General features: G+C 36.4%; 1 protein-coding gene across 2 annotated transcripts in view; it reads left to right on the forward strand.

Moving 5' to 3' along the window:
* The window catches only part of WDR72 (WD repeat domain 72), a 107009-nt gene that overhangs the window by 25924 nt on the left and 68331 nt on the right, over nucleotides 1-12754 (forward strand). For both annotated transcript variants that reach the window (XM_019619384.3, XM_031555262.2), the window contains one exon: nucleotides 11891-12096. In XM_019619384.3, the coding sequence (XP_019474929.2) occupies nucleotides 11891-12096 (206 nt within the window). The remainder of the gene's footprint in view (nucleotides 1-11890; nucleotides 12097-12754) is intronic.

Here is a 12754-nt window from a genome sequence, read left to right on the forward strand (position 1 = left end):
GTAAAATGAATGCTCACATGTTATGTATTCTAAATGGTCAACATGATTAAAAATACGTTAAATTACTGTTTCTGTATCTTGTTGCCACTGGCTAGAATGAGGGCTGCAATCACTACTTTTAAGGAATGTGTGGAGCATCAGAGGTGCAGTTATTTGCTGCATAAGCCTGTATCAACTTTCTTTTTTATTCCACTTCTGCACTGGTAGCTGAAAAATGCCATCTAAGCCAACCAGGATATACTTGCTTTAACGTAAATTAAATCTTTATTACAGGAGAACTTGAGAGGTCATAGCACTGATCCTTGAAATTGGCCTGACCTAGATCAAGAGCCATATAGATACTTCAGTGTCACTCAGGCAGACAGAGCACTGTTTAGATGTATGAGAATGATGTATCAAACAAAACTCAGCAGAAGCAAAGCCTTTTAATACAGTTTTCATCTGTCAGTATTTGAACAGACAGATGTGCATGTACCACTTGCAGAATTGTTTACCTGTGAGTTCCCAGAAAGTTGGGAAATACTCTTAGCAGTAGCCTTGTGCTCAAATTCCATCGTGGATTTGAACAGGGAATAGTTTTAGTAGTTTCTGTTGTCAAAAAGTGGTTTGGGTCTTTTTTTCCTCTTTTGACTGTACAGTTAGTTTCATGACTGAGGCTTTGCCTCTAAATGGAAGTCAGCAGAGGACCCGATTTTTGTGTCAGCCTCATACATCACTGTTTGCAGTTTAAAAAAAATACTGAACACTGTTATTGTACTAGAGATAATGGATAACTGGGAAAACAGCCAGTCTGCTTATAATTTGGGGATGTGAAATAAGGAATCTCTATGAATATTTCAGTATTTACACTGCTGTAGAGTCAGCAGTAACTCTGAATTTGACAAATGACTTCACAAAAATTCAGGGATTTTTAGTACCTGTGATAGTTGTTCAGCTATACCACTTTAGCTTCAGAGCTGTCCTATCAGATAATTAAGAAAACAAATCCTTGAGCAAATGAAAGCCTTTATTATATATTACAGTTTATCTTCTAAATTTCAATGAGATACTGATGGCTGATACTTTTTTCAAAAAGTATTCTGAAGTTAAATTTAAGGCACTTCTTAGCAAGTGTACTTTAGTTTCTTGTATGGAGTTGGAAAAACACTGTCATATAGATTAAAATCTAACTCAGCATTTATGTGTGCAGCCTGTATCCATCTCTTTGTTAACCTGTCAAAGACTTTATTTTGCCTCATAAATGATAAGCAATCTCTGAGTATGACGGGTTCCCTATATTATTCCAAATAGTCATTTGAGGATGGCTTATGTTGGAATGCATTAAATGACAAGAGTATAGTTAACTTCAGTTGGAATTCATCCGAACTAGGGACATACATTTATGCTTATAAATATAATCTAGTAACTAGCAGCTAGTAGCTTAGGCTGTGTCTTTAATGTTTAGGAGGAATTAGGAATAAGTAGAAGGGCTTATCTTTTCTCCGTTGACTACGAGGGGAGCATGAAGAAGAGGGGGTGAAAACAAATTTCTTGCTGCTACTATTAAGAGACTCCAATAAGATGAACTGAATCTCATTTTAAGTACTTTTGATTTACTGAATAAAGTGAAATTATTGTAAGTTTAAACGTTGCTGCTGAACGTGCATGTGGTTAGTGATATGGAAAATGAAATAGATGTTATGAACTAGTATTTGTGTAGGCAAACATTTTGCCTACATTTTAATATATGGATATGGTAAGTTCCCGTTAAAGTAGAATATTTTCCATGACAATAAATATCGATCTAATAATACATATGGAATATTAATATAGCATGTGCACAGGGTATGTTCCAAACTTGTGTGCTGGAAGATGAATATGAAAATCAATAACAAATTTTGTTCTAATTAAAGTGTAAAATATTTCTTCCAATAGCCACCACTTGAAGTCCACTTCAATAAGGAAATTAGCTGTAATCTATATAGCTCTTATGTTTTTCTGAGCAGTTGATATATTTGAGATTTTTTTAAAAAAGGTAATTGGTATAAGATGTAACAACAGGATCATGTTTTCTTTCTTGGTTAAAAAAAAAATCATGTGGAAACCTGCCAATGGAGCTACATCTTTGTCTAATACACACTGAGAGCAAGGAAATAGTAGGTAGACTTCAAAGAGGGATCTTCTTTGTTTTGAGGTAGCAAAGCAATCCTCATTTATCAGAGGTAGGTTTAGTTTTGACTTTAATGTGATTATATTCATCATTCTTGTAGAATGTAACCTCCAGTAATTTACTATATTTTATTCTGCCTTGCAAGTCTTGCTTTATTTTATTGTTCAATTATGTGCTTATTGTGAGTTTAAAATAGAATAATATAATTAAATCAGACCTTTTGTTCTGTTATTATAGTTATAGAGAAAGACTGTGTTTCTGCTAATGGCAATGATGATTTTACTTGTTTGCTTTTACTAGTTGCTTGAAATATGGGCTGTTGGGAAATAAAATTTGTAACGTAATATTTGACTATTTTGTTTATGACTAACTTTACATCTGAAACTGTTTATGGATCTGTTATCTTTTACTTGTGTAATATTCTGTACCATTTATTACATGCAGGGTAATTTTATTAAAAAGAGAGAAGCAAATGGCCCTCACTTTCTACATTAAAACAAATTGCTACGAAAGAGTGAAAACGTTATTAAAAGCAATGTAGCTAGTCACATAAGTAAGATGTGTGTTTGAAGGGAAATCTCTTGCATCATATACATGCAAGATAGCTCAGTGATATTTTCTTTGCTATTCCTTTCCACTTCTGTCACTTCAGCATTATGTTAATTCTTTATATAGTGGTAAGTGAAACGCTGTGATTGCTGCTCAATGAAGATTGAGTCTGTATGCTGATATTTGACATGAAGTCTGCATAGCTGTCTTTTTGAGTAAACAGAAGTGGTAATAAGACTATGTAATTATTTCATTTGAAGTTGTCTTGTTCCCACCAGGAGGACGTTAACGCTGACTGTATTTCACAGCAGTGTTCCATTCAGTTATGAGACCATGTCGTAAGGCAGACTTTACGGAATGGTGTTGTAGACCAAGCTTTGTTCACATCGGCTGACAAACAGACTGGAACATCTTCAAAACCTATTCAAAGTTAACTTTTAGATATCTGTGGTCCAACATTTTTCCATCTGGTGCCAACAAGAAATCTTCCAAGTCTGTGATAAGCTCTGCCAGAGTTATATGAGCTGCAGAATACGTGGTGTTTCCTTTCCTTTTTGTAAGCTGACCCTCACTTAGTATTTCCGACAGCTTTACTCACTCCAGAACAATTTGATTAAACTGTTAAAAAAAACTAAGATTTAGGTTTCTTCTAGTGTCTGTAGGGATATAATCTGAACATTTTTAATGAAACTCTCACAATTGTATCAAAGTAAACTTAATAATTGACTGTATGTTTGTGTCTAGGTTGTTGTAAGAAGCAACCATAATTACAATTCTCTAACCCTTTTGTCCCTGTAGAAGTTAGTGATTTACAGTCTCTTGATATTTTTCATTTTCCTTTTTTTCTTTCCATCTCTTCTTTTTTTTATCTTTAGGTCATCGGTCAGAACTAGATTTGAATGGATGAGTATGGCCTAGCTGATAAATCCCATGGTTGCTTTTCATATGCTAGAGGCTGTGGTGCAGCCAGGGTCAAGATCATAGTCAAACTATTTTTTTTCTTTTTTCCTCCAATGCCCTCTGCATAGCTTGAAGATCCTGAATGATACAGAATTCACTTTTAGATTCCTTGGTAACTACATCTGGCAATGTTTTTGTGAAGCACCATGTGTTCAGGAAAAAAAATACTGCATGGTGCCATGTTACTGGGTGCAAAAAACAGCCTATAAATATTAACTTAAAAAACTGTTTACTCATTTACTTTCTCCTGGCTAGTGTATTTTTGCCTCTAGGCCTTGTCTTGTGATCAGAAATTCAAGTTGCTTACACTTGTGAATGTAAGAAGCAGTAACTGTAAAATGGTTTTGTTAGAAAGAGGGCACCAGATTGTGCAGTTCATGTGGGCAGAGCAATGAACCTGATGTAACTGATAATAAAACACTGGTCTTCAAAAGTAGTAAATGGCCAAGTTCTGCGATAGGCGTTACTTGACAGAAAAGCCAATCAAGTCTTTTTTATTACATCCTTGTTAAACGTTTGGCTAGTGAAATAATGGTACTATTGGTAAGCAAGTTATTTTAAAAGATTCGCTTTGTCAGGTGTTTCTCTGAATAAGCTCAAAGTCTGCTTGCTTATACAAAAACTACTTACTTTACTTTTTCTGATATTAGAACAAATAGTCATTTGATATTTTTAATAATGATGTAAAACTGTTGTATTGCATATAATTTCATCAATCACTGTGAAACTATAAAGAATAGTCCTTATGAAACTGTGGCTCAAATATTAAGTGTTCTGTTGCAATGTTAGGTGTTTATTGGGGACTGAAAGGCTTATTTCTTTCCTGAAGGGAACTTTTAGCATTTGGAAAAAGGCTCCAGTGATTTTAGCTCTTCTGTTCTTAGTTCATGGTCTGACCTTCAATGTTAACAATTGAGGCAAACACCATGTGGGCTGAGACCTTCACTTCCAGTCTGCCCTCTTTCCTTTCACGTTTAAGAGGTATCCTTAGAGAAAGAGAGACCTTGCAGGGAGTGATTTAACCTCGTTCATGCTGATGAAGTAGAAAGAAGATAACTTCTTTGGCCAGAAGTAAGGAAATTTATGAATATGCAGTGCAATGTTAAATTCTGGTTAAAAGAATGTTTCTCTAAGAAAGCATGTGTGTGCAGAAATTCATTGTTAAAAGCATAACAGTGCAAATGATGGTGTAGTAAGTTGGAAAGTGATGTATCAACTTCTTCCCAGTGCCTGACTACTTTCTTGGTGAAGAACTTATTCCTAGTATCTAGTTTGGACTTTCCCTGATGCAGCTTTAGTCTTTTCCTCATCCTATTGCCAGTCAGAAAACAAATCAGCAACTCCCTCTCCACTCCCCATCCTGAGGAAGATGCGGAAAGTATTGATGGCACCCCTCAATGTCCTCTGCTCTGAGCCTAACTTACCAAGCAAAGACTTCAGTTCTTTTCTAAAAGGCAAATGATCGAGAAATTACTATTAGTTACCTTCTTTTGAAAATGTGAACGATTCAACATATTTCATAAAAATGAAAATACATATGCCTTGAAGAGAGTTTCTTAATTTGTAAGGCTTGAACTTAAAACTTTTTTTTTCATGTCATCAGACGAGTAAGCCTTGTGTCAGTCAGTAGCATGCACTTTAACATTTTATAGTTGTCTAACTTTGAGTCATTGTTCAGTAACTGCTTAGAGATGCAGAATAATAAAAGGTACTAGGATGAGTATGTCTCAAAACCAACAAACTTCTGTTCCTCAATCTAGGGAAGCTAAAAGCATGCGTTTATGGAGAGAATGATGATATATATTCATACATCATGAATCCTTGTATACTTCATGGATATTCAGCGGAGTAATGCATGGAATTAGCTGTATGTGCTTAAAAGAATTCTTTACAGTTGATAGCTGCCCATTCTTGCTTGGTCATTGTAGTTAGAAGAGTTCAACTGCATGGAAGACTTCAATTCTAGACACTGAGAGGGTGGCCTTTTTTTTTTTTTTTTCTTGCTCTGTTTCACATGGCAAAGTAGAAATAGAGAAACTGCCTGTGTATCGCCTGTTCATTTCCTCTGTTTGGTCCATTTCAGTTCATTTAGCATGTTTCATCAATTCCTGTTACAGGGTTATTTTCCTTTGCTGTTTAGGATAACTTAAGTGAAGTCAAGAAACAAATGTGAGTTTTAATGGCTCTTCTATCAGAATATTTTTTCTGCAGCAGAATACTTGAGACAAGAACTGACTCCGTTGAATAACTGCTGTTTTTTTTTTCCTATTATGTAAGCCTATGCTATATATATAATATTTCAGAGGCTTTCTTTGCGTTGTTCTCAATTACTATCTTTCATTAAAAGACATTCTGACAAGTTTGCTAATGCAGGTCTGAAAATGTCAGCGATGTTCGGCAGTTGGGCTGTGATGTAAATCCTCTAAATGAAAAAAATCACAGCAGTGTCTGCCAAGTCTGTTTTCCTCTATTACTCTACATGAATCTTCAGAACACTTAGTACTGAAGTTACAGAAAAATATCCTTTTACAAATAAGTAGATTTGGGGAGGCTGGATTTTATTTGATCCATCCCATCTATGAAGACTACTCTGAAAGTGATGCCTCCTATGTTATTATATGGAAGATTACCCGCAACGTCGGAGGCGGATTCTGGTGGGATGGCAGTAGAGATTGAACCTTTTCATCAGTATGCTGTTACATTTTGTTGCTGTGCAATAGATGGCAGCAGAGGGACAGTTTAACAAAATGACATCTGTTTCAGAAGCACTTCCACGTCAAAGATGTGAGATTGCCATTTTTTTCTGCGTGGAGGAATTCACTCATTGACATTCACTGAGTCTTGCTGAATGAAGATGGAGACCAAGCAGTGCCGTCTGCACACTGAGGCAGGGGGTGGTGCATGGGGGCAGTGACAACAGGTACATAAAAGACAAGCCATGTTCTGGAAGCCATGTAGATTTTTGAGTGCAGCATGCACGTTCTTGTTCTTAGTTGGCAAAAAAAGCATAGCTAATAGTGGTGTCTGTAGAAAGCAGTGTTTTATAGCTGAGAATGTGCTCTATTAAGCAGTGTTACTATGCTATTTGCATCTGCTGTAGTATCCATGGAAATAAATAGGAGGTATTACTTTTGGAACAATCTACATATATTTTTTTAGATGGTATTTATTAGTCTTGATATTGGTTGGAACTGTATATTTTTTACTTCTAAAAAGAGTTTGTTCCATCTGATTTATGCTATGTGATATTAGCAGTAGAACTCTAGCAACTGAGATTTTTTTTCCACCCTCCCAAGTGAAGTGCTGGTACAGTCTTGAAGGAGAGCAGTAGACTTGTTTTAAATAAATAGAAATCTTGTGAGGAATGTAATATTTGTTTTTCTGATTCTACTAGAATAGAAAATATGTGGTTGGAAGTTTTTAAGATGACAAAGGATGGAAAGGAGTATCTTGACAGAAAATAAAACACTGAGAAACAGTTAACATTTGACAGGTGTGATACTTGGTCCGAAGCGTGAGATGTTCTTTATTTGTTTTGGACACTAGTAAATTTAAAGAAAAAGATTCATTCTTGACCACGTATTCTTTTTGAATAAAATCAATTCTGAAACCATTTTTCATTCACACAGATTACTTATGCTGTAAGACTCAGCTGAGTTACTAGGTCACAGCAGCACTGCAATATTGAGAATGTCTTTTCAATACTTTAGCTGTGACAGCGAGCAGAAAGCACTGGAGCCTGATGATATGGCAGGTCATGTGATGCCAGTGAAAGCCTCGTCTTGAGGCAGCATAATATACATGACCTCCCCAGTAAAAATGCATTATTCAGTAAGAGCAGAATCCAGAGAACTGCACAGATAGCACTAACACCCAGAGACCCAATTTGTACTACTTGGTCCAGAAGAAGAATAAGATGTTGTAATAGTCTCTAGCTAGTCACATCTGGTGGTCCAAAGCTGCCCAGCAGGATGAAATACTCCACTCTTGTCTGTTCAGGAGAGTTGGTTGCCATGGTCACAGCCTGAGAGAGACTTTTCCCGTATTTTGTATTATGGGGACACAACAGTAGTGATGCTGCTATGCAGAAAGCACTATCTTTTCTCATTAATCCGTTGTTATTTTATGCTTCCCAATATGAAATTTTTAGGTTTTCTTTGTTCAAAATACAGATTTGGGACTTATGTCACTTGCACTCTTTCCTACCGCCTTGCTCTTTAACTTCCTTTTCCTTCAGAACTGGAGAACATTTATCTAAAAACTGTTTCTAGAATAAACCACTTAGCCACTGTATTCCTTTGACTGTGTATGGTGTGGTTTATTCAGGTTCATCAGCAGCTAGCAAAGCCTGTTTTGCATATTTGAAGCTCTAAGACATGTTTTACATACTATTTGTTATTAAACTTAATACCAGGTCCCCAATTTTTTTTTTCTTTACTAAGGATTTATTTATCACAATCTCTACCTTAAAGACTTATTGTAATTTCGCAATGTTTAATATTTAGTGAATTGCACAGATAAAAGCAATATAGAAAACACAGGAAGATGTGTGACTTCTAGAAGCAGATAGCAGAGAAAGCCAAGCTCTCTACACTTGAGAGAACTATTTTTACATTGGGTTTGGTTGTCTTGTGTTCTGAACATTGCAGGAAGTTGTTTGCATGCTTACAGAGGCCAAAATAATATTAAATGAATAACTATATTATTTCCAAATACGGTAATACCTTCAAGCATATTTACTCATGCAAGTCTAGTACAGATCGCATAATCCTTCCTTGATCCTGTGTATACTTATGTAGGTTTTGCTCCTGAAATGCTTAAATATTCTAATGTTGGGAGCTTTGCAACTGGTGGGGTTTTTTGTGTGTGTGTATGTGGTTTTTTTTGTTTGTTTGTTTGTTTTTTAAGTACTCATAGGTGGTCTGACTTCAAAGATCTTAGAAATGTTGCTTTCCTTACAGTTAATATTCGCTTTTATAACAACCTCTGTCACTGGCTGCAAATCCCAAGGCTGGTGAATAAAATGAGATATTAAAAGGAATCAAACCTCATCCTTTTTTTTTTTTTTTTTTTCCTGTGTGACATTACAGAATAATCTATGGCACTCAATTGAGTTGTAGTGGACAAAGAGTCAGTTGCATTGCTTTTTTCTGCCCTGAGTATAGAGACTCTTGGTCACATAAATAACTGAGGAGATGCTACAGTAATCAGAAATTATTTCTCTGAAACTCACCCATCTCTGTTAAGGAAGTTTTATACACACAAACATGTGGTATGAGATCTCTCAATCCCAGTCCAATATTTTTTAGCAGGTGTTACTGTTAGAACTTCAGTGTTACATGTTTTTGTTGGGTTTTTTTTGAGTAGCAGTGAAAAGGGAAATTCATGTTGTATTACTTGAGGCTACAAAGAATTCAAACTTAAGAGAAAAAACATTTCAGGATATAGTAGATGTTTAATACTTTTATATCTTTCCCATGTTTTATTTCATTTATTTATAGGAAATGGGTAATTACAGTTTAATTCCTATAGGAAATACATGGTATGTAAGAGCTCACTTAAAATATTAGGGCTACTCCAAAAGTAATGCCTTCTATTTTATTATGTTGGCCCATAACATCAGAGGCAGATGTTGGTGGTATGGCAGTAGATGTTGAACCTTTGTGCTGGTATGCTGTTACATTTTGTTGGCGTGTGACAGATGGCAGCAGAGAGGCAATCTGACTGAATGGTGCCTGATACAGGCAGGTGAAGCAAAGGGGTGAAACTGAATTCTTTCATATGGTAAAATGGCACCCACTGACATTCATCAAAGTTTGCTGAATGTTTCTGGAGACCAACCTGTGGATGTGAGCAAGGTGAGGTGGTGGGTGGTGCATTTCAGCAGTGGTGACAATAACATGAAAGTCAAACGATGTTCTGGATGGCCATGCAGATTTTTATGAGTATGGCATGCTGGCTCTATGCAGGTATCACTGGTAAAAATGCATAGATAATAGTGGTGACTGTTGAAAAATGTTTTGCAACTGAGAATGTGCTCTGTCAAACAGTGTCATTGTGGTCTTTGTATATTTTGTAGTTTCCGTGTAAATAAATAGGAGACATTACTTTTGGAGTGACCTACATCCATCTATTCAAGATTAGTTTGATACTTAACTTTAAAGCTGTATTTATTGAACTGATAACTAACATACATGCTTCCTTGTGTCATGAATAACTGTTTCAATTGTTTATGGTTAAATGTTCTGCGATCTTCAGACTGATGCTTTGCCTCTAGAGTGTTATGAAAAATACATGGGGAATCTTTCAGCAAGGCCATATCTAGGGGTAGGGTTGAACTGAGAAGATATTAAGGATTGCTAGGTTAGAAGAAACTTTAAAGATCTAGTTCCAACACCCTTGCCATGGGCAGGGTTGTCACCCATTAGATCAGGCTGCCCAGGATCGTATCCAACCTGGCTCTGAATGCTTCCAAGGATGGGGCATCCATAGCCCTCAGAACAGCCTCTGCCAGTGCCCAATCACTTCTGAGTAAAGAATTTCAACATCTAACAAATCTCTCCTCTTTTAGTTGAAAGTTATTTCCTCTTGTCCTATTGCTGTTAGACCATGTAGAAAACCAGTCCTCCTTGTGTTTATGAGCTTTCCTCGTGTACTGGAAAGCTGCAGTCTAAGCTGAAGAAGCCCGGCTCTCTCTACCTTTCTTCACAAGAGAGGTGCTTCAACCCTCTGATCATCTCTGTGGCTCTCTAGATCTACTTCAACAGTTCACATCCTTCTTGTTTTGAAGGCTGCAGACCTGGACACAGAGGCCTCATAAGGGCAGAGCACAGGGAAACAGTCCCCTTCCTTGCCCTGCTGCCACCCCCTCCTTTGACACAGCCCAGGATACTGCTGGCTTTCAGATTGCAAGTGCACACTGCTGCCTCATGCTGAGTTTTACCTCTGAGAGGACCCTGAAGTCTTCCTCCATAGAGCGACTCTCAATGGACTCTTATCGCAATCTGTCCACATATCTGGGATTGCTCTCATCTATGTGCAACACCTTGCACTTGGCCTCATTGAACCTCATTACATTCTTGGGAGCCCACTCTACAATGTGTAAAGAAGAAGAAAGAAAAGTCTAATTGGGCATGTAACCTAAAGGAGAGGGAATCGGGGCAAATCTGTGTGGCTTTCATTCTACCTGACTGACCCATGAACAATCTGGGGACCATGGAAGAGATGTTCCACTGTCTTCAAACAAAATTAAACAATCTTGCTCTACTTAGTAATGTCAGCCTCCTGCCCCATGGCAGGCTTGATAGCATTTAATTCCCTTGCACTAACCTAGGAAATCGTATGAAGTGTGGAAAAATACAGCAAGAAGGAAGTAAAGAGAATTAAATCACCTGTCAGAAGTTAATTGGTTTTAGGCCCTATGATTTTTTCTTTTTCATTGGCTGTAATAAAAGAAGCCTAAAATAAGGAGCTGTCATTCAGCACATGCTACCTTTTTTCTGATTCACTCTCAGGGAGGAATAGGGAAAGTATGGTAAGAATGAAAAGTAAAACTGAGGAAATATCTGGAGAACAGAGACGAATTCTTCTAATTAGAGAAATAGCACTTGCACCTATTTATAATATGGATATGATGCTTAAAGGAATCAGATTCTTTATATCCACACAAGTGGGGAAATGATCCTTTAAAACTTGTATTTGTATTCTGGGCTTTTAATCTAGTTGTGCTGTATTTGTGTTTATACTGTGTTTAAAATGTTTCAGAGGGAAAAAATTGAGCTTCCCCTTGCTGTTTGTAATTCAGAACGCTAGAGGACAGCACTAAAATATTACATAAGTATTACTGTTTACACTGTTAATTATGTACACAGTGAAGGCTTGTGGGAAGAAGACAAATTACAGTTTTGAACAAGTGGTATTTTAAAATTCCTTTTCTCCTTTTGAAAAGTGCATCTGGCTTCTTACATTACACAATATCCTACATTTCCTGAAGTTTAAGATATTTGCTGCAATAACTTCTAAAGAAGTTTTCAGTTTTTTTTAATGTAGTAATGCAGCAAAATAGAACCTACTTTTCTAAGATCTAGAGAGTAAGGATTTAGTTAGCTAATCTGTAAGTGTAGTTTCATGACTTGCATGCTCCTGTGAAATATACTAATATAAATCGCCATTTGAAAGGCTGTAGTTCTTTAAAAAATAAAAATAAAAAAATTACAACTTGTGTTTCTCTAGGCACACTGGAACGGCATGAAACAGGTGAAATAGCAAAAGCAATCCTTTCTTCCATTGAAGATTCAGAATACTTAGTGGCGGATTCTCTACATCCTGTATCTCAGGAGTCTAGAAGAAATAAAAATGTTCAATACAAATCCTCCAGCTCTTATAAGCATGGCATGATCTCCTACAATCTTACTCAGGCTGAAAAATCTTCAGATAAGGTAAGAATGAAAATTAATGTGTGAGTAAATAATTGTGATGCAAGTTCTTTAACTTTTCACCTTCCCTGTATAGTCCTGCATTTGTGTTGTGTAGACTTGATTTTAAGTTTGTAAAGCCTTGCTTGTATTTGTTCAGTACTATTACATAGAACAAATTGCTGAGCACAGTTTGAGCATATCTCCTTACAAACCTAGCTTAAGATTGCATCTATGAGTCATACCCTCAGAGTATTGCGTGTGCCAATTCAGGTGGATGAGTCTTGGGAAAAGGCTCATGTGTCTTTTCTGCTCTTCTACAGAGGTAGATTTCTTTTGTTATCCAATGGTAGCTTTTACTTGATGTTTGTTTTGTTAACTATGGAGAACAGAATGAAAGTGCCTTTCGTTGATGTTGGTGCAATTAACTTGGCACTTTATTGCTTAAAAAAAAAAAAAAAAGTTCGTTATGTGAGATATTGGGCCACAAATGTATATATCAGTCTTCAGGAGTGATCTGGCCAGGAAAAATACCTAGCTTTATCTCACAATTTTTCACTGATGTTATTAAGCTAAATAATTGCGACTGATAGAAAAGTTACACTCTTTGTTGTGTTTTGTTGTTGTTTTTAAGCAATAGATGGAGATGCCTTACTGTAACTACTACTAATGTACCATTAAA

This window comes from Meleagris gallopavo, chromosome 12, assembly GCF_905368555.1.
Source record: "Meleagris gallopavo chromosome 12, MGAL_WU_HG_1.1, whole genome shotgun sequence".
NCBI classification, from domain to species: Eukaryota; Metazoa; Chordata; class Aves; order Galliformes; family Phasianidae; genus Meleagris; species Meleagris gallopavo.